At 45.4% G+C, this 22,406-nt stretch overlaps 1 protein-coding gene across 3 annotated transcripts in view; it reads right to left on the minus strand.

The window, feature by feature from the left end:
• CLIP2 (CAP-Gly domain containing linker protein 2) overlaps positions 1-22,406 on the minus strand; it is a 62,554-nt gene that overhangs the window by 30,298 nt on the left and 9,850 nt on the right. For all 3 annotated transcript variants that reach the window (XR_011005392.1, XM_068210177.1, XM_068210176.1), the window contains exons 2-3: positions 11,584-12,122; positions 599-723 (exon numbers count right to left, since the gene is read on the minus strand). Coding sequence is in view for 2 of the 3 variants with exons in the window: in XM_068210177.1 (XP_068066278.1) it covers positions 599-723; positions 11,584-12,122 (664 nt within the window). In the remaining variant the exon portion in view is untranslated. The remainder of the gene's footprint in view (positions 1-598; positions 724-11,583; positions 12,123-22,406) is intronic.

The following is a 22,406-nucleotide window of genomic DNA, read 5'->3' on the forward strand; positions in this document are numbered from 1 at the left end:
AAGAGTGGAGGTGCCTAGGGAGTCAGAGGTGGTAAGATCAAGATCAATCAGCAGACACCTGTTGAACTACAGAATTAATACAAGGACAGAAAACAAGCACCAACTATTCTTTCAGTTCTCTGGAAATTTGTTCCCAGAAAGAACAGAATAAAACATTAAGCTGAAGAGAAAAGAAAGTAAAATCTTTGTCTTTGTAGCTCTGACAGGGTAACTTATAGCACAAGAAGAAAATTTATGACAGGAATGTGTGGGAGAAAGCAGAGCTAATACAATCAACAGAATCAGTTTCTAGCAAAAATTAAATCCCACTGTAAGTTATCTCCTCTCCCTACTTTCTCCTGTTTCCTGAAGCAATTCAGGTTCCTCCTTCACAGAAGTTATGTGATCCTGCTTTAAAATGGCCCAGTGATGAAGTTTGTATTGATCTCCCTGCAAGGCTATCTGAAAACCTAAAAGACTCAAAATTAGACACTTCCTCCCAGCCCACAATGTCCAACCAAGCACAGCCCTAACTCTCCTCCCAGGTCTGATGGCATTTGCCCCCCAGGCAGCCCAGGAGGTGTGCAGGACCCGGGCTGGGGTTCAGAGCACACAGTACCTTGTGCCAGCAACTGCCCCATCGTTCTTCCCCAGGGGCTCATCCAGCTCCACACCACACCACTCTCCTTTGGCAAAATCCGTCTCTCCCACGTAGCGCACCACTCCTGTCTTTGTGCCACCGACCTGTCAGAGACAAGATGTTTGAAGATATTTAGGTAAGAGAATTAGAGATGGCAGCACTGTTGTAGTAACGGGCTCCAGCCAGGTAATAATTATTACAGACTCTGTGATCCACAGAAGGCTGAGCAATCTCTATTTTTATGAAGAAACCCATTGTTTTTAGAGACAAATATGATACAGCTGGACTTGATTGGTCCTTTAATGAAAACACTATCACTACTGGTTAATTAAGAAATCACCCTTTGGTAAACACATCTCTGTAACACATTCCACATGTACACAAGAACCGGTGCAGCAAGTGAAGAAAAGAATTGTTTCTCATTCTTTTCTCTGATCTTCTCACAGACTTCCCAGAACAATGCCTGGGAAAGTCTTCGCCTGCTCTCTGTGGCCAGAGAGCTGCTGCCACACAGCACCAGCACTGACACAAGGGGACTGAAGCTGGGACAGGTATTTAGAGAGGGGGACAGACATCTGTATTTTCTGTTTCAGAGCTGATGAAATCAGCAGACAGTTCTCACACAAGTTCTATCTATCTAATTGCTATAAAAGCAATAACATCTTATATTTTATCAAATATAAGATGTTATTGCTTTTATAGTTGTTTTGGGAAAAACAACAACAAGCAAGCATAAAGCAGCTAAAATTTGTTGGGAGTTGCAAAAAATGGAAACAATATTGAATAGTTCTCACACCAAATTCTCCCAGCACTAAAGTTGTCTTTCCAATAACTACAAAGTGATTTTGGGACTGCCTGACTGGAAAATATCAGAGTAAATATAACGAAAACATATTTCAAGGTGTTAATTAATTACACCAAGTTACTTGTGAGGCCACAAAGGAGTTTGAGCCCTGCAGGCACAGCTCATACCTGCCTTGCCTGAAGAACCATGACCTGCACTGGCAGGTTTTCAGCCCTGTGCTCATTCAGCCAGCAGTTCTGGGCAATACTGGGACATGACAGCAAGAGGACAGCTGAGCCAGGAAAGCATTCATTGCTCCTCAGCTTGCTCCCAGGATGTAGAAACTGCTCAAAATAGAGGTGTTCCACTTTTATCTACACTGCCTACAGCAACAAGCAGTGCTGACAAACTGCATGGGAGTGGGGCTCAGCTCACTGCCAGGCATCCTCCAGCACAGGTTTCTTCCCCCACCACAGAGAAATAAGAATAAATCACACCTTTTCCTCCTGAATTTACACTTTAAGTTCTTAAAGTTTGCAGCTTACTGAGGAGAGTCAAGGAGGGCAAGCCAGGAACCCTGGGAGCTGTGCTGTGATCATGGCTCTGAGTGTGGCACTGAGCAGCAGCTGCCTCTGCTCTAAACACTCCCACTTAGACACTTGGGCTGAGAAAAGGAAGATAGAAGAGGAGGAGGGTGGTTCTAAAGGTTCATACTTCAAGTAAATCAGCATATGATCTAAACCTTTTTAGCCTATCTCTGCTAACACCTAAATTCAAGGAAGAAAGCTTAAAAAGAAGTTTAAAATTAAATGTGCAGCTTCATCCTGAATGATTTGCAGTTATTAATTTTCTTAATATTAAATTGAACATTAAAAGGTATCAACAGAGTATATTTTCCTACAGAAAACAATGAGAGCTGAATGCAGAAATCTCTGGGTTTGTGTATTTCAGGGGAGGAATGTTAGATTTATCAATTCTAAATCCCTAAAAATTGCTTATGTAAAGGAAAAAAGAGTTTTCCTAGACTAAAAATACCTGCACCTTTATGGACTAAACAGCACAGCTCTGAAGTCTGGGTCCTACCTCAAATCCTGGGAGGTTGCAGCATACAGCTTGAGTTAGTTCTCTGGAATTTCTCTCACTAGGGATTCAAAGCATTGCTGCTTATGGAAGAAAATCTTTGGGGATGTTGTTCTCTTTGCTACAGGGTAGAGTAAAATATTTGCCAGCAGGCAAAGGATCATAAGAAAAAATTCTGGTTCTGCTTTGTGCCCAGGAGTAAAAAGATAATTCAATTTCAGTATTAGGTACTTGGCAAGTTACTGATTTGAACAGTCACAGTGAGTTCTTTACCTAACACTCACAGTTAAGTGCTGGTTCCTATTTTGATTGATTTGAGTTTATACAGATTTAGCCTCTTAATATTAATGTAATGATTTAATGCCATTCTAATACATTTCTTTAGCTGCAAGTTCAACTCGATATAAGTGCAATTAATCATAGGAATAATTCATAGGAACTTACCATTGCTGGTGTGCCCCCTTAATTTTATTTTTATTGAGTTTTAATTCCAGATGTTGAGTCAGATATTTCCTTTACCAAGCCATATGACCCTGACAGTCTCATGTAAGCCTTAAAGATCCAGTGAGCTCCCTGCATCAGTGTGACTGTGGCACCTACTGCAGGGTCCCACTCTTCCACCCACACAAAGAACCACTCAGGTATGTCCCCATCAGTATTATTCATTTGAGAAACTTTTTTTCCAACCAAGAGAGTAAAAACACTACCCCTACTGACCTGGTACACATATTATTTATGCCAACACTAAAACTGTGCAGTAAGAGTGCAGGTCACGCTCGCACCCAAAAGCCCCATGTCAGAAAACTCTAAGCACAGATCAGGTCCAAAACTCCCCTGAACTGCCACATGATTCCCTCCTTCCAGAGTAGTGTATTCTATTTTCACTTTGGAGCTTTAATTATTCTGCCACCCTCTCTAAAACACACCCTGCCATCAGCACCACGTTCTCCCCAAGCCAAGGCAGACACATCTGCTCTCCAAAGCCTGGGCTCCCCACAGTCCAGCTGGCAGTGCAGTCAGAAGCCAAGATCAGGCTGTCACACTTGCATGCCACGGCTTGAGCCTCTTGCTGAACTTCACATCTTTTGGCAGGCATGCAAGAACTCTGATGGATGGAGAGTCCAGAAAATTCTCCCATCTCAGACATGCAGATTTGTTCAGCTAATGCTGCTAAAATAAATAATGCTTTGAGGAAGCCAGTCAGCAGGTTGTGTCTGTGTATGAAATGGTCTCATCAGAACAGAATGTTTGATTCTATCAAACCCTTCAATAAATCAGAGGTATCACCTTGGCAGAGGACACAAGGCAGCCAAGAAGTTGGTAATGGCATGGCATAAGTCACGGGAGCTCAGAGCCATCCCTCGGATACCACTCTCCGTAAGCCAGGTGTGAACAGCAGCTGAGCATGGATGGCTCCTATGGCATGGAGACCAGAGGATTTCAACCCAGAACATCCCAGCCCCATGCTGGCATCAGTGCCACTCCAAGTCATGAATTCTCAACAGGGAACTTGTTTGCATGTCTCAGCCTGGCCCACTGGCCAGTCACAGCCACATCTCCAACATGCCCAGTGTCTGGAGTGAAGCGAGGACGAAGTGGAGAGGACAACCCCTCTCTCTGCTAAAGCCTGAGACAGCACAGAATTAACAAGGCTGCACCATTCTCAGCTCAGACATGTCATGGCTTCTGCAGTTGACAAGGTCCACTCAAAAATGAACAAAACTCCCAAAGCTTTTCTGAGAAGCCTTTAACAGTTACCTTACCCAAACTATTGCTGAGATTATTCATGTCCAAGAGAATGGGATTTTACCAAATATAATATTGCTTTTATAGTTGTTGTGGGAAAAACAACAACAAAAACCAAGCATAAAGCAGCTAAAAAGAGTTCTTTCTGGAAGTTCCAGAAAATGGAAACAACACTCACACAGTGATACTAGATACTAGATTTTTGGTTTAGAGTGATACTAGATTTTTTGGTTTGGAGATTATTTTGACCAGTGTCAACACTCCAAGTTTCTCCACTTCAGGTAAAAACACTTAAGGTTAAGTTTAAACAAGCTTGTGGTAGCCCTTCCTCTTCAGCTGGAGTTGAGCAGCCTCCAAGCCACAGACCTTGGAGCTCCTGGAACATTCAGCTCCAGACCGAAGCTCTCTGCCCCCCTTTTCATGCCTTTAATCAAAGATCATCTTGCTGACTCGTCCCTTCTCCAGTGAAACATCCTCAGTGGTTTCAAGAGACAGTCTAGGTAGGGCTTGACCTTCACAACAAAAGGAAGCCAAGGATATTTAGAGGATATTTAGCAGGACTGTATCTACTGGTGAGTCAGAGCAGCAACATGCAGTCATGGAAGGACATCACACACCTTCCCTGCTAATTGGGGTATCAATGACATCACATTTTACTATGCTTTTCCCATCAAAATGACAAAATGGGATCCAGACCAGTATCCTAGGGCTGAAAAGACAATGATGCTAATCCTTCCTGACACTGCCTTCAACAGAGCTAACATATCATTTAAACAATTTACCAGATTAGCAGCAGGACAGATCTCAGTCTGGCTGCTGTGAGTAGAACCCCTCCAGCCTGTGTCTGCTCTTTGCTCATCCCACAGCAGTTTCTTGCTCTAAGCAAGAACCTCTTGGGAGCTGCCCTCAACCTATGGCCTGTGGGCATTGCTCTGCTTGCAATACACTCCAACACTGCTCAGGAAGAAGAGGAAAATAAAATTCTCTGTGCCTTTCAGGCCAACAGGGACTGTCTCCCACCATGTCATGCACATTCAGGAGTCAGCAATAGCTGAGACACCTGCTTGATCAAATTCCCATGCAGAAATCCAGAGAAAACACTGTCCTTTCTGTTTAACACACTAATTTACCCATTTAGACTGATTTTGAAAGTTTCCACAAGACAGGGCTGCTGACCAGAGGGTGGGGGTGGGAGCACAGAGTGCCCAGCACACAGACAACCTCCTCTGCAGAGCTCTCCTGTGTCCCGTGCTGGGCCCCAGCAGAGCCGTGGGACTCTCCTGCTGCTCACCTCTGGAAAGAGGAAGGAAGGGGGTGGGGGAAAAGAGCACACACAGGACACTTGCTTCTCACTCTGAGGACCTTCAAGTACTTTTTGTGTGCAGCACATCAGCTTATTGCACTCTGTTACTGGATGATGCCAACAAGAACTTAGTAATCACCTTTACTGGACAAGTGAGGCTTGTTCTGGTTAGAGCTGTACCTGCAGGCTCTATCCAGCCTGTAAACTGGAGCAACCATCCTTTCCCCTGGGGATGAATGGCTGGGTTTATTTCCCCCTCCCCATACTCATCCACCCACTAAAGGTTCCTATTTCCACCCAAGCTGAGAGAAGCAGGAGCTGTTTTCCCATCATACACAGTTTAGCTCTTCCAAGCACTGAAAATCACCATACAATACTTGATTTACAGAGGGTGCTTTTGGCAAAGGCACAGGCTGTGGGTCCAGCTACTACAGATCACCTGAAATAATGCAAGGGGGGTAAATGTGGCCATCACATACTGGAGCTGTGTCCCAGCTACAGCCAGGGGCAGTGCTCAGCAGCTGGTGAAAGGTGGGGAACTGGCTTGTGGTCAGGTTTATCTGTAAATACAACTTCACCTCCATGTGCAATCAGCAGCTTTATCTGATTGAATAAACACCATGTCATCTGAGAATGCCAGAACTGGCTTTTAAGGTAAGAGGAGAAACAGACAGCCAGGAATTACAGGCCAGCCCTCCGTATGTGAAGTACAGGAATTTTTATAGTTTCTTTTCATCCAACCACTCATCTTTGTGTCTACCCATCCCCACAGCACAAGTCAGCATTGCACAGCGATGAGTCTGACAGCACTGCTGATGCAAGACATTTCTGTGCATTTGTCTGTCAGGCACCAGTGAGAAAATAATATCCTAGGGAGGTGGTGGAAGAGGAAAGCCTGGAATTACAGCATCCCCTCCTGGGGCTGTCTCTGATACCAAATCTGCCCGTGTTATTAACACAGTTTGCTCCAGCACAGTCCACTTACAGCTCCTATTTAACTTCAGATACTGCACTCAGCAGACAAGGGCCAGGCAGTGGCTCAGCCCAAATGAATGGTTAGGAGGGTGTGCACAAAGACTGCACATTAACCCTCTAAGGCTCAGATTAACCCTCTAAGGGTTAATGTGGCAGCAGGGCAGGGCAGTTGTTTTGGGCTATTTATTTCCCTCTTTGTTTCACTGCATAGAAACAGGATGGTTTAGGTTAGAAGGGACCTTAGAGTTCATCTTGTTCCACCCCCTGCCATGGGCAGGGACACCTTCCACTAGCCCAGGTTGCTCCAAGCCCCATGCAACCTTGCTCTGAACACTTCCAGGGATGGGGCAGACACAACTTCCCTGGACAGCCTGTGCCAGAGCCTCGCCACCCTTACCAGGAAGAATATTTGCTAATATCAAATCTAACCCTATTCTGTCAGCCTTTCCCCCTTATCCTGACACTACACACTCCTACAAAAAGCCCCTTTCCAGCAACAATCTCATATAGTGAGGAAAGAGCTCCAGCTAGGAGTCCTAGATGTTTTCTTGTCTCTTGAATCCTGCAAACAGCTGGAACACTGCACTTCCCACTGCCTGTCACAAACTTCCATAGGGACAGAGATCCATCATTCCCACACTGCCATTCTGCTACACTCTCTAGCCATGACACAGCGATTGCTGGAGCTCTAAGCAGGCAGTGGAATGCTAAGAATCCTGCCTTGATAGAAATACAGAATGGGATCCTTCCTTCTTTTCTGCCTGGTTAGCAATAAGCGAATATGCCTGGTGATTGTCTGAAAAAGGCCACACAGGAGCACTGCTGCATCTCTAGGACTCCACAAGCTGGGAGAGCTCCAATGGTTCACCTGGAAAATAAAGAGCAGGAATCCTTCCTTCATGACACCTTGCACGCCTTTCCAGCAGTGAGGCTTCAGTCTCAGGCACTGAAATAGCTCGTGGATTTTGGCAGCAGAGCAGCGAGTTGTCTCTGCCCAAGGAGAAGGGCTTAGGCTGCAATTCTCCTGCCCAGGGAGCTGCTCAGGAAATTATTTCTCACTCAGGAGGTTCAATGCTTTCTGCAGCTCCGGGCTGGCCGAGCAGGGCTGTGGCATGGACAGGCAGGGGGGATACTGAAAAAAGAACTTGATTTGTTTATTCATGAGTGCTTTCTGTCATCTGCCAGGAGCCAGGGGCTGCAACACACTGCGGGCAAAAGCAGTTTGCAGCAGACAGACAAGATGATTGAAACCACACGCTCAGGGGAAGGCCAGGATCCATTTTCAGCCCTGCCCAGCTGAAGTGCTGCTGCTCCAGCATTTGCACTGGCTTTCAAGACCTGCAAGTTCCAGCAAAAATCACAAACCTGGCATCCCTCCAAAAGGTAACTGGGGCAATACCCCTCGGCAACTGAACCAGCCACTGGGATATACCCTGGTCCTTAAACAGACTTATTTATCACTCCATTTCAATGCTGAGCTGCACAATTCCAGTTAGGAAATACAAGCATGGCTGAAGGGCAGAATACCTATTCTAAGAGGATTTTTTTTAGTTTAAATTATTTTTTATTTAGGATGACATATAACAAAACCACCTACTTCCCCCACTTCTTCAGACAGCAATGCCATCTAAAGGGGAATGAGTTCAGCTGCTAAGAAGGACTCTCCACAAAGAATGCAAAATACATTTTCTTAGGCAAAAAACCAAGCAGAAATTCCTCCCAGGAAGAAAATGCTCCACTGCTCTGTTTCCAGCCCTTCTTTCCCCACAGAAAGGCAATAAGCCAGTCTCACATAAACAGAACTTCAGCAATTATCCCATTTCAGGAAGCTCAGCTGTCACTAAAGCAAAGGTTAATTGTCCCACATTTATTTGCCAGACTTCAAGAGATGAGTTCTACAACATTAGGGAGGATTTTTCATCTCTTTAATGCAATTTTTACATCTCTGGGAAAAAGTCAGAGTGCCAAAGGCAAATATTATCTAACTCTTCTAATGGAAAGCTTCTAATGGAAAGCTGAAAGTTACTTTCTGCAACTGCTGGAAAGTCAGAGAGAGTCTTGGAACAAAGTAACTGAAAAGCAAAAATGTCTTCAAGCTATAATGGACTTTAATGAAGTTAAAGAAAGGCTTTATCACCAGGAAGTGGCCAGACTGCAGAGAGCCAGGAGTCCATCTGGCTGACCTGGAAGGGTTCCCTGCAACCTTGTGCTCCATCCCAAGCAATCACTGAAAACATGTCCTCCCTCATTTGAAAAGCCTTTGGTGGATCCCATACATCTAAAAGCCACTCTCAAATAAAAACACACTCTTTCAGGAAAGGAAACACTGAGAGTCGTAAAAACAACTAAAACTGTACCAATCCATAGAGGATGAGCAAAGATTTGCTCAAGGGATATGAGGCAACTCAGGTTAATTCAGAATTATTGTTTATGTGTTCCAATGCCCAACATGATTAACTGACACCTCCCATAAGTAAAATAAAAGCTGCCAAAGCAAGCACATGTGAATGAACCATAACAGCAAATTATTTCTTCTTGTTATTATCTGTTCTTTTCCTGGATCCCTATGACTGTGTGCAAACAATTCCTCATGTTTCTGTAAGCTGAGCATTCCTGCTAGAACCAGTGAGAGACTAAGCTTAATCCAGGCTCACTCTTTTGGAGCTATTTATTACACTGACCAGTCACAGACAAACTTTAACATCTGAGATGGATAAATTAACAGGCAGGGAAGGCAGGCTTTTAAGGATGCACCCTCATTAAAAAAAAATTAAAAACCCAAACCATTCCCAAAACACAATTCAACCGAAGCCCAGGGGAGAGATGCTCCCAGGCTGTATTCTGTGGCTATGCCAAAATTCACTCTGTGTGAGCCCCACTGAGGTGAGCAGAGTGTTCATGGAACAGGTCCTGTCTCAGAGAACTTATGGTCAGGAGAAAATAGGGGTAAAACAAGTCTGGAGAACATCATTCCATTGCTTGTCTGGCTCAGAAAGAAAAAAGACAGATTTACCATAGATTTTCTGGTTTGCAGTTTGCCTTCTATGACTGTCGCTTGTAAAAACCTCAAGTTCTCACCTGAACACTCCCCCATTCCCTGCAAGAGGTAAAGGAGAAAATGGGAATAAACTCATCAAAAGAGGGCAGGTCCTCAGGTTCATTTTCCCCCATGTGTGACTGCTGTGCATCAATGCTTGTGCAAACACAACAGTGCTGCCACCTTTCCCTGCCCAGCCTGTCCTGGGACTGCAGGGACAGCAGCAGCTTTGCTGCCAGTAGGGATGGGGAGGGATGAGAGGCTGACTCGACTGAAATCAGGGAGCAGACAGACCCTTGAGCAAGTGTCAGCTCCTGTGCTGGGGAAAATTTGAGAAAATAAAACTCTCTCAACTCTACAAACCTACATATTCACACTAGGTTTACTAAGCATCATCCAGTGAGCACAAGCAGAACCAATCTTCACTTTCCCTCCTCTGAAAATAACCAACTTTACATTGCTTAGATTTTATCTAACTAAAATGAAAACTACTGGACAACGCAACACTAGTCCCAAAAGGACATTTGAGACTGGCTCTGACAGTCCCTGCAGACACTCCTGATTCACACAGACTGTGGAGCCAGCTCTACCAAACACCTGTCATTAAACAGATGTCCAGTCTGTCTGCCCTCCCCCACAACTCTGCTGGTACTGGAACCAGCTGCAACACCACATGGATACCTTTAAATGGGATTCAGATCATCCAGGGTGTGCAAAGACTGAACCCTCTGCAACCTGCCATGGCTGTTGGTCAAAGTCACCTTTACCTTTCAGATGCAGAGATATTTCTGGGGATACAGTCACAAGAGATCTGTGCTCAAAGGCTTGGCTCTTCCAGTATTTGATATCACACTATGTATCACACACACTGACAAAACTGAACTCTCTTACACTGCTGCAGGACAGAACTCAGTCTTCCTGTCTTTGATATCGTTCTTTCCCTTCTCCATCTCCTTTGCTAGGACACAAATGATGACAAACTAGCTGGCAAACTTCCAGTAACTCATTCCTAGTACAAGTGTGGCATTTTGGCCTAGTCATCAAGTAGTCTATTCCAAATAATGAAAATAATGACAGAAATCAGATGTGGAGAACTCATCCATCACAACAGTGATCTCTCCCAAAGTCCTGCCATCTTCTAAAAATTACTGGAGGTTCCTTTCTGTACAGGAAAGGAGTTTGTGTCACATCTGACATAAGAAAACTGAACCACCTGAAAGAGCAACCAGCAGGAGAGATCCTTGCGAGTCCTTTCAGACTATGTACGGCCACATACAACAAGATACTGCTGCAAATTCCTTGGGAGCACAAATAATACACTCCATTATGGAGTATCACTAGATTAGAACATAATAAATTGTTTTGCTTCTATTTCCCTCATATTTCAGTTGTTCTCTCTCTGACATCTTTCTACATTTCAGGACTTGTCCAATACAAGAAGTACTTTGGGACATGCTCTCCTGCACCAGTGTGAAAGACAGACATGACCAGAAGACGCAGCATGCCAAATAACAGTGCAGATGTGCTGTTGGGCACAAAATGAGTACACAGAAGCTTGGTAAGTTCAAAAGAGAAAAAGACCCAGTTTTATTCAAACATCTGGTATTTATAGCATTCCAAAGGTGACCGTGCATTGGAGGATGGAATTACCACCTCTCCAACCACACTGGTCCAAAGATCAAGCAATCATTTCTCTCCACCCACAGAGAAATACATAAACTATTCTATTTCTACATGAAATTGTGTGGGAACTCTGACTCTCAAATATATAAACATTATCAGAAGGCTAAAGAAGTTTTACGAGAACTTTAAAACTTCCAAAAGAACTATAAAAGAAAACTTAACACTTTTAAAAATCAGGGCAACACAGATATTTGCTGCCTACTTGGCCCAGGCATCTCCCAAGACCATGCTCCATCCCACACCTCGCCACCAACCCTGTCCTCCTTTTGTCTCCTCCTGAAGCTGACCAGGAACACTCAGCAGGGGGACAAATCCTTGTCCTTTGCCATTCCAGGGGGACCCCACAATCAACTCACCAGCACACGATCTCCAAGCCGTAGATCCTTCTCCCCTTTTTTCACCGACCCGCTGTCCGAGAGGTTGGATCCAGACTCGTTGCCCGTCTTCATGGCGCTGTTCAGGACGCTCTCCCGCAGCGGGATCACGCGAGTGGACAGAGGTGGCGTGGCCGTCCCCGAGTGCAGTGACAAGTTCTGAGCCGTCAGGGAGTCCACGGAGGGGGCGTCACTCCCCGAGCCCTCGGCCACCGGTTGCCGCGTCAGCTTGGATGGTCGCGTAAAAATCCCCTGCAGCGGCTGGCACTCGAAATATCGCACTCCTCCGACAGAGCCGTCATTCTTACCCACCGGCTCATCCAGAACAACCCCTGCCCACTGGCCTGGAGCAAACTGCGTTTCCCCGAGGTACTGGATCACTCCTGGCTTCACTCCATTCACCCAGACACGTTCGCCCACCACGAAGTCTCCCAGGAAATCATCGCCCACCTCGGCAACCTTCGAACCCGGCTTCTCGGCGCTGGTGGTGGATGTGGTACCCTGCTTGTGTAAAGGTGAGCCTGTGGATCAACAAGAAAGAGGTTTTGGTATAAGAACAAGTCCTAGAAGGAAGCCAAAACACCAGGAGAAGGCATTTACAGAAAGAAAACATCTGGCACAGCAACTTAGATTGCAGGTGTACATCCTGTGAAGATTAAACCTGAGTGATGCCATTACTTACACACCTTCTTCAGTGTTAATCTGCACAGATCCTCCATCTGCTGCCCAGTTTCTGCAGGTCTCACACAGAACATAAAGAAATGACTCCATGTCTTCATCCCCTTTACAACACCTCAGCCCCCTAGTGTGGATAAGCTCAAAAGCACAGGAGTGGTGGCAAGTGCTTAAGGACCAAAGGGAGCCCAATGAACTGCTGCTTTGCAGGAAGAAGCCAAAGTCATCCTTTTACCCAAAAAAAATAAATTAAAACATATATTTTTTTAATCAAGTGTGAGGCACTGATGTTTTAGTACTTGGCACTATGAGAACCCCACTGTGTGTCCTACTAACAGCTCCTGTGGGACCACACAGTGGCCTCCACAAATTCCCCATTATTCCCAGCTGCTGCTGTGCCCTTTGCTGGAGCAAATGCAGCAGCAAGCAGACACCTGGGGTAAGTTCAGTATAAACAGCATCTCTTTAAACAGGAAGCATCTACAAACCTTCATGCACAGCCTTTCAGGGTCACACAATGTGCATGGAACTCAATAACCTGGCAATAAGGAGTGCCCTTTTTCCAGCATCAGCCTTCCAGCAATTCTTTGCTGCCTGGGGAAGGAAAACTGCAGGTGATGCTGGTATTCACTGTTCTGCTCACACTCTCCAGCAGAATCTTGATTTGCCAAACTCCCCATAATACAAAAGAAGACCCTTAAACACGTGACAGCTGCGTGAATGGGAATAGAGGCTACCCAAGCAAATGAGACAGCAGTGACCCAGCTCTTGCTGACCCCACTGTCAAACCCTCCTATCACCAAATTTGGCCTTCCAGCCTGAGCCCCTGACAACAAATGACAAGAACATGTGAACTTCATTAAAACTCTGAGGGTTAAAGGGGGAAGTTGAGTAAAGCCCTAAAAGAAACCACAACAGAAACTAAGGAAATAAGCTTGCAAAATAAGATCCAGCTAGTCACATACCATGGACCTTCAGCCATCCTCAGCTCTCATTAGCCCTGAGGTCCCAAGTGTGGTTCTCCCACACAGCTGGTGTAGGGGGTGTTTGCAGGAGGCTTGGTCCCACATATCCTGTGCTCAATGAAAGCTCCCTGGACTCTTCACCCCAACTTTCAGCTGAAAGTTTCTGGGTGCCACCAACTAGAAAACACTAAAGCACAGCCAGGAAAAAAAATTTTATTTGCTACCAGAGAAGGCTGGCAGAGGACACCCTGAGCAGCTGCAGAGACAAGCCAAACTTGAGTGCTTATGTGTAATGAACTGTGAAACTTGTTCAGCCTCAGCAATCGCTGCGGCTCAGTCCCCAACACTTCTACAGCCCTTTCACAAGTAATGGGCCTGACAGATCAGGCTCAGCTCCTAGAAAGAGTGAAAAACATGAAAGCTCTCAAAGCAAGATACTTCAAAGCTTTGCTAGAAGTCTAGGAAAAAGGAAAGAAAAGAGCACCAGGGCAATAGCATGAAGAACTTAGTTTCTGCTAAATAATGTGTATCACGAGGGATCAATTTTGACACTTGGGTTCTTATTAGAGTCCAGAGTCAACACTTGACAAACTTCTATGGCCACCAGTTTAGGGCCCCTGGAAGCAGCACCTCTGCCTGGTCTGAACCTCATCTGAACAAGGAGAGAGCAGCAATTAAGTTGTGATTGTACAAACTCCTCTCACGAACAGAAGTCTCTCCAACCAGCTCACTGGGCTCAGTGGGCTGGAGCTGGAACAACTCTTGAGAAGATCAGCCAAAAAGGACATGCACAGCATAACACATGGGGAATGTTCAGGAAAATCTCATGATGGGCACAGGAAAGACAGTAAATACTGTCCCCAGCTGTGTGAATACTGTTCCCAGCTAAAAATGTTGGTGGCAACAGAGACCGTGGAGCTCCCAGCAGAGCTCAGTCAGCTCCTAGGGAGAGCCTTCTCCTGGATTCTGGACCCTGCCTTGGAAGTTTCCTCAACCTCATGTGATCATCAAGAAGTTTTGGGGGCTTTTGGGCAAATTTCTGGCATTTAAGCTTGTGTCACTCTCAATTTTGTAGGACAGTACACCAAGATGAGCTCCATCAGATGGACAGCATTACATCCAAGAAGCAGTTTTACCTTAAAAAAATTAAACCCAAAGACTGTAAGGATGCTTAGAGCTCTTGATCTTTACAAAAGACTTTTAATAAAAAGAAGTGTGAGGGAAACAGGGCTCCATCCATCTGAACTATAAAAACAGTCATAGGCAGAAAATAAGGCCATTACTGTCATTTTAGTGCTTAATAGCACAAGACAGTAAAGCAGTCAGATTAGCAAGTTGCATTTTAAGAAGACTCTAAGTTAAATAACCAAAGCTGGCTACAAGGGTTTATCACCAACAAGGTCTGTGATAGGTAGGAGACTAAATTAAATTAGAAACACAACTTACACCTTGGTTTTGTGCCTGGCAGAGCACCCTAACACACAAAGATTGTACCACTGACACTTCTGTGCACAAGTATCCACTGTGTCAAGGACAGCCAAACTCAACCTACTGTACAGGGAACTGTAAGCACATAAAATCTGGGGCCCTCTGCCACTATATTAAGAAGAGATCAAAACTGTTTTCCTAGTCTTACTGAGCCTGAGTTTCAGCATGGTTCCTGATTTCAGGTGTTAGTTAATGGTGAAGATACAGGTCACACTAACTCTCACAAGCACCTCTGCAATGTGGCTGGGATAAGCAAACCCTTCAGCAGCAAAGCTCAAGCAAAGAAAGGCAGGAAGGCTGCCCAAGGCTGAACAAACAATGCAGCAGGATTTAAAACTGCATTTAGACTCACTGTATTTCACTGCAAGAGCAAACACCTTCAAAACTGACTTGGACCAGCAAAAAAAATAAAGAACAGTTCACTGGATTCCTGGTACAACACTGTCTTCCCCCAAAAGCCAAAATTTTAGTGGAACTTCACACACTCTTGTTCATTTTAGGTGCCTGTCTGATAAGCAGGTATGCTGAACAACAGTAATTGCATCTCAGGGAAACAATCTCATTCCAGGCTCCTGAGCAGTGCAGGCAGAAACATCATTATTCTTGAGCATGAGGTGAATTATTCAAAAGTACAGGATGTAAATAAGGAACTGCCTGAAGGTTCACCTTGTTTGTTATGTCCACAGTGTAGAAACTTGTGTTTTACATGGCTTTCATTACCCACATATGAAATAATAACCACAGAGCAGTTAATGGGCTTTGGTGCAGTAGCTTTTCAGAGAAGCCAAGAGTAACCATGATCAAGTTGAACTCAATTCTCTTGGGTTTTACTAACCCACTAACTAGATGGCCAGCCAGCATCCCAAGTAATCTAAGCAGACTGAGCTCTGATCCTCCCAGGTAGGTATCTGGTCACCAACCTTTCAGAAGGCAAATGGTAGCAATGAATAACTTGACTTCAATCCCATGAGTACCTTAAGATAGCCCAAAAGTGAGAGCAGCTGATGGCACTGATCTCAGAGACCTGACATTGGCATTGCCACTCTCCAATATCTCTTACAGCTGAAGGGAAAGCCACCCAAGAGGATTGCCATGAAAGATTACTGAGCTTTTCCAGCCTACAGGCACCTAAGGAGCTGGTCTATTGGTCTGTGTCACTTGGATTTGCTGTTTTGAAGAAGAAAAGTCTTCTTGTTCTAGTCAGACTCCCCAGATAAATGCCAAATAAGTTCCAAAAAATTCGCTAAGAAAAAAGTTCCAAGAAACAGCAAACCAAGGGTACAGATCTCAGGTATGAAACCGAGAAGAGTTACACAAGAGAAACGCACCCAAGAGAACAAAGTGGGTACTTTCTACTCCAACCCTGCCAGTACCTGCTGATGCCAACCAAGAAGCCACAGGAACTCTCTGAAGGTCACTTCTAGGCCTCTAACTCAGCAGCTCACCTGGAAGCCAGGAACGAGGAAGGCTCTTCCTGCTTGATCCAACAGGATCTCCCCGTGCTGCTCTGTCCAGAACAGACCTCACTTGCTAGTCAGGACTTCAACAGCAGCAGCTGCCTTCCTCCTCTCACTGGGACCAGGCTCCAAGACACAACAAGCAGTGAGCAGGATCTCTTCCACTCAGGCTTTCCAACTTTACAACCCTATTGTGTTCATTAGCTGGCTCATTCTTTTCAGATTAAATGGGCTTCCTGTAGGTCACAGCTTCCAGGGCTGAGCAACAACTTGTAAATTAAAGTCACACAGAGCATCCACTAAATGCACATCTCATCCAGCTCCAAGTCTCTGCTTTCCCTTTGCCCTTCACAAAGCCTACATGTTAGCCACCACTATGGCAAGCCTGGTGCTTAGAGCTCTTTCTGTAAACTCATCCCACCAGTTTTAGGGACCCACACCGACAGGGCATCAGTACTTTGGAGCCAAATTCCTACCAGCCAAGAGCTGGAGAGGTTAAAAGTTTAACTGAAGTTTCAGCCTGTTCACAGGGCTCTTGTTACCGTGTCAATGAAAGCCATGTGTCCAAAATCCCTTGAAGCACAGGGGCTTCTGCAAAAAGGGCATGGATTCTTCCAGCTCTTGGAAACAGAAGCTTTGTATAGTAGAGAAGCAAGAAACCCCTCCTCAAAAAAGCTCTGGAAACCGAAGTGGGAGGAAGAGAGCACTTGCTCCACAGCACCAGCAGGAATAGCTTTCCCTGCAGGATCCCTGACAACATGCTCAGCCTTGTGCTATCTTTAAGCCTCATCCACTGAACCCATCCATCCCCTCACTCCCTCCACATCCTTCGACCTCCCACAGCACTCCAGTTGCTCATTTCTTAACACCAGGCAACTGAAACAAAGCGGAAAGGAAACTTGTATCTAAAGGGGAGGAGGGAGAGGAAGGGAAGAGCAGTTCATCATGAGAAGCAGTGCTCAGTGAGTGTTGCCCATGTATTCCTACTCCCTGCAGAACCCTTTTGTGGTCTGACTGCTCCCAAGACACATGCCAGGCACCACAACTGCCAAAGGACTCAGAAATGCAACAGCCTGGTGTGTTGCCATGGGAATCAGGAGACAAGTAGTTAATTGATGAAATGGAGGCACACTAGATTTTACAGAAAGAGGAAAGAAAAAACAACAACAAAACCCAAAAAAACTAACAACAAAAGAACCAACACAAAACCATACACACCAAAAAAAAAACAATCCAACCAACCAAAAAAACCCCAACAAAATAACAGCAAAAAAGCCCTAAAACCACAACCGAACAAAAAAAAAAAAAGAAGATTCCAGAGTAGCATCTTGTATCAGGGAGAAGGGAGAAATGAGCAAAACATTACATTTACAGAAGAGCTTTACCATGGCCCTACAAGAGGTCTTTTTCCTTTTCTATTTTAATTTTCAGAGGTTTTTACCCTCAAGCATCACCACATCACAAGACAGCCTGACATGCAGCACAGATCTGCCCACCCAATCCCGGCTCTGTTCCCTTTCCACGGCAATCAATAAACTTCTCATGCACTACCTAGCAACAAAAGGTGCCCCAGCCTGGCAGAACTGCCACTGGCACAAGACTGAAGACACTTCACCCTCATGTCACTGGCCCCTGCTGTAGATGCCACTGACCTGTGATGGGGCAGCAAGTTGTGCAGTCTGTGAGCATCTCAAAGCGCAGCCTTGCAACCAGACTGGTTAAAAAAAAAACTTTTGGTACCAGCTCTGCTCCTCCCAGCCCGGGCAAGACTTCAGGGCAGTCCTGAGACCAGGGGACTGTAATGCCCACTTGAAGCCAAGATTTTGTCAGTTGGAAAACCCTGCTGCTGGCCACAGGGGTGCCAGCTCAAAGGAATAAGGTCTGGTTTTACTGCCACAGGGATTATGCAAGAGCCTTGGAGCACTAGAGCAGCCTGGCTCACTGCTTGGTTCAATGCTCAGAGGATGAGGTGGGGATGACAGTCAGACACTGTACCTGCTCAGAGCACCAAACATCTGTGGTGGATGATATTACCCCATCCAACAGCCCACTGCCCTCCACTGTGAGCTGGAGGACAGCCTGGTCTTGCCCTTACAGCCACATCACTGTCAGCTCCTGGTGCAGTGGTTTTTACTCATCTATTTACACTGCAGTTACGATGAGCTTCTCTGGGTCTGCAATGCCATTTCATCTCCAAGCATAACACTGCAGAACCTCACTGATGGAGAACAGAGCTCATCAGAGCTTCCCCTCAGAGGAGGACAGTGCAGAACATCTGCTCCCTACCACCTACAGCAGTTGTCTACCGGGTAAGAGAGGATGCACAACCTGCTGCACCTCCAGGAACTGCCACCTGTGCAGAGGGGACAGGGATTCTTCCCTTGGCAGCATCAGCAGCAGCCACACAGGCAAAGACTCCTGTGCCTGCTGCCTCCACAGCTCTCACTGATGGTGAGGCCTTGCCACATGGAATTTCTAGGTTACCACATGGGGATTTGAGCTTCTCAAAGCAACCTGGATTACATAAACATGATGCTGTCAGCAATCAGGTGAAAGCCAGCCCGTTGCAACATCAAAATTTAAATTATTGAGCACAGCAATGAAGCAGCTGTTTTCTGCAGGATTTATCACAGCCCTTTCAAACTGCAGGATGAGGCAGAAACAGAGAGGGAAGAGGTACCTGTGAGGAAAAGCAATACTTTGCAGACAATAGCCAACTGCCTGGCAGCACACTGTGGGAGGAAGGAGCCCCAGAGATTTATGGCTGACTTGGAAACAACAGCTGAAAGCTCTGCAAGTTCAAAGCTGAAAAACTGGGGCTGTGATCTGGCAGAGAGGCAAGCTCTGCATCTGGCACCCTGAAAATCTACTGCCCTGCTGCTCTCAGGAATAACCCCAATGGCATGGATATTAAGATCTGATACAACTTCAGCATCCCTGTGTTTAGCTCCTTTGAAGAGAGGAGGCATAATCCAGAAATAAAACTGCAATGAGGAGGAAGACAGTAAGAATGAGAATTATGAATGAGAAACAAAACCGAGTAAGGACCACTGCAAAGATGTCTTGCACTGAATGGAAGGAGATGCCCATTGAGACAAATATTTGCCTCCAAAGAGGCAGCTGGGAAGGGCAGTGAACCTCACACACACAGCCCAAACAAAGGCTTTCTTATAAAGGTCTCATTCAAGATGCTGACTGGTACAAAATCTGCTCTGCCACAGGCGAGAGGCACATTCTTGGTGCCTGCTAGAGATGGGAGGGATGGAGGAGCTGGGGGGTTAGCAGCTATGCTAGATCAAATCCACTGTAATTCTGAAAAGAAACAAACATATATATTTATGTGTGAGGATTTAAAGTTGTTTTTTTTTTTTCAAATAAACAGTAGTATTCAATAAAATATGCAAAGCAGATTTGTTTTGGCAGTACAAGGGAGGCAAGTGAGTACAAGAAAATGCACAAGGTTTCTTTCACTGAGGGATAATTACTTTGCAGCATATAGATGGATCTATTAATCTCAAAATTGCAGTCTTAATTTGTATGTAATTATTATTTTGAAAACCATATTCTTTCAACATTCACTTTTCAATACTTCAATTAATATTTTTCAGCCTTAAAGCATATATATATATATATATATATATATATATATATATATATATATATCAATCACACCTCTGGAGAAGCACTCTGTTTTCACCAAAAATAATGAAAACAAAAAATCCCACAACTTTAACAGCTGTGCAAATTTAACAAAGATTGGAGCACCCATATCTTCTTCCTCAGCATGTGCACCCCTCATCTCCAGAAATAACATACAGGCACATTTGCAAAACTAGAATTTAATAAACACCAGGTTAGTGTGTTAAAGTAACACAAGGTGTATTAGAAAATAACAGTATCCATTCTTCCTTAAATAAACAATAAAATCACTTCAACTAGAGAATATTCCACATAGGAGCATTACTCACTTTAGTCACCATAACTTATTCTGACAAGAAAATAGAGTTTTCTCTTCAAGCAAGCCCTTAGCTCTAAAGACTCACTAGGTTTTGTCCCACTAGCCCCATAGCCAAACTGGGTTACCTCGCACAGACCATTGCAAGTAATGAAAGACTTAAGGGCAGAAAGGAGCATTAGAAAGCAGCCCAGGGTAACCTATGAGATGGCCCTGAGAGCAAAAACACCAGCTGGAGAGGTGATACTCACAAGAAAGGCTCCTGCCCTGCACGGGGAGCTTCCTTCCAGCAGCCCGAGTGAACGCCCAGCTCACACTCGCACGCACCTCGGCTGCAGAGCTGCAGTCACCCGTGGATTCACTTCTCCATGAAACCAGCACAAAGCTGATTTCTTGGAGTCCTTTCTTTTCAAAGAAGCATGGAGAAGCTGGAGGAGCTCAGCCTAAAGCCCCATGCCCACAAACCCCAGCACACACACACACACACACACACGCGCGTGCACAGCTGTCTGCTGTTCCTCGGCTGTGCGAATCTGGAAGGCACAAGTGTGGTTTGGGGGCTGCTGTGATGGAAGTGAAGACAGCTGCTCTCAGGGAGCTGAGCCAATGACAAAAAGAAAGAAAAGGAGGCAGACACAGGTCTTTAATAAGACATTTATAAACGATTTCCCAGGCAGAACACTGGCACTAGCACAGAGAGAGCAACAGTCTTGGGACCGTTCTGAACTGGAGAAATTTATCTTGAGCACCAAACACAGTAAAGAGCAGCCAAGTAAAGCATAGTGCTTTCCCCCCACCAGAAGAACTAATTGAGCAGCAGGGTTTTGAAATTTCACAGCCTTTTTACATATTGGAATTTTGCTCAAGCATCATTTCCACACAAAACCCGCGTGGATGGACTCTGGGAACATTCCTACAGCACTAACTGAGATGAGCAGCCACGCAGTACATTGCTCAAGCAGGTGCACACAGAAAGGCCACTGACTTTGTCATTCAGAAATGACAGCATTAGCTCAGTCCCAATCAAATGGAGAATAGAAGGCACCAAAAAAAGAGCCTGGCTTTGGCTGGAATCCAATTATTACTTTCTGATCAGGCTGGAGCCAGTTTAGGGAATCCCAGCAGCTTCCTGTACTGGGAACAAATGCAGGAGAAGTTGCTGTGTGTGCATAACTCAGGGTATTTACTCATAGGACATAACCTGAGCAGCCATGCACAAGCAGACTGACAGTACCTCTAACAGTCCATGGGAAAGAAAGGTTAAATGACAGGAAACAGTCTAGTTTGACTCCAGCTTTGGCACAGACTGCCTGTGGGCACTCCAGCTATGGAACAAGCATTATAAACTCTGGTATATCCTCAGAGTGCTCAGTGATCTGGTTACCCCAGCCAGGTCAGATCAGCTCGAGTGCAGAGCAGTATTCCCCTTGGTGTGACAGGTGATGAGCTGTGCCACTCATACCCATGCTCCCACTGCAGAGGCCCACACTCCCCCAGCTCAGGCTTAAAGCATCCTTTCTTTGGTACGTTTGTGCAAATGGAAGCTCAGGCAGCGAGTGTTCTGCTGGCACCGTGGAATCTCCCCATGATAAGGGCTAGACATGTGGCAATACAGCACAGCAGTAAGATCTTCCTCACTCCTCTTCTCTTGACAGATAACCACTTCTCATTTCTACCTGCTGAATCTCAGAAATGTTTCTTTGCTACAGCCACAAGCTTTTCTCTGACTTTCTAATTTTACTTTGCCCTGCTTCCCTCTGGCAGGAGTTGGGATAACCTTCACAGCAACTGCTCCTTACAAGAGCTGCCAGCCTGCGGCCACAGAAGGCATTTCCTCATGCCCTGTCTACAGCTACTCTTGAGGGGAGTAGAAAAACTTAACACCTGACATAAGAATGAGGGAGGATGCTTTGTTAGCTCCTTATCTGCCTGCTGAGAGGCTGGTTTTCAGTGTGACCAGCTATGCTGAGAAACAGCAGAGTTTGAACCACTGGGATGGTACCAGCAGACAGACAAGCACCAGGCTTTCTCCCCTGTAGTTTTTCCCCCTCCTCAGTAGAAATATGACATCAGTACAATTGCACCATCTCTGAGTCATCCACCTGAAACAGGGAGATTCCAGGGGCCATCTGCAGCACCCCAGGATCCCAGAGGAACTATAGCAGTGGTAAAAATGACCACCTCATAACTGCCAAGCAAACTTGGGCACAATCCTGGGGCTGCACTGTGCTAAACACAGCTTTGATTCATCAGCCATTTATTCCT

This window comes from Anomalospiza imberbis, chromosome 20, assembly GCF_031753505.1.
Source record: "Anomalospiza imberbis isolate Cuckoo-Finch-1a 21T00152 chromosome 20, ASM3175350v1, whole genome shotgun sequence".
Lineage (NCBI taxonomy): Eukaryota > Metazoa > Chordata > Aves > Passeriformes > Viduidae > Anomalospiza > Anomalospiza imberbis.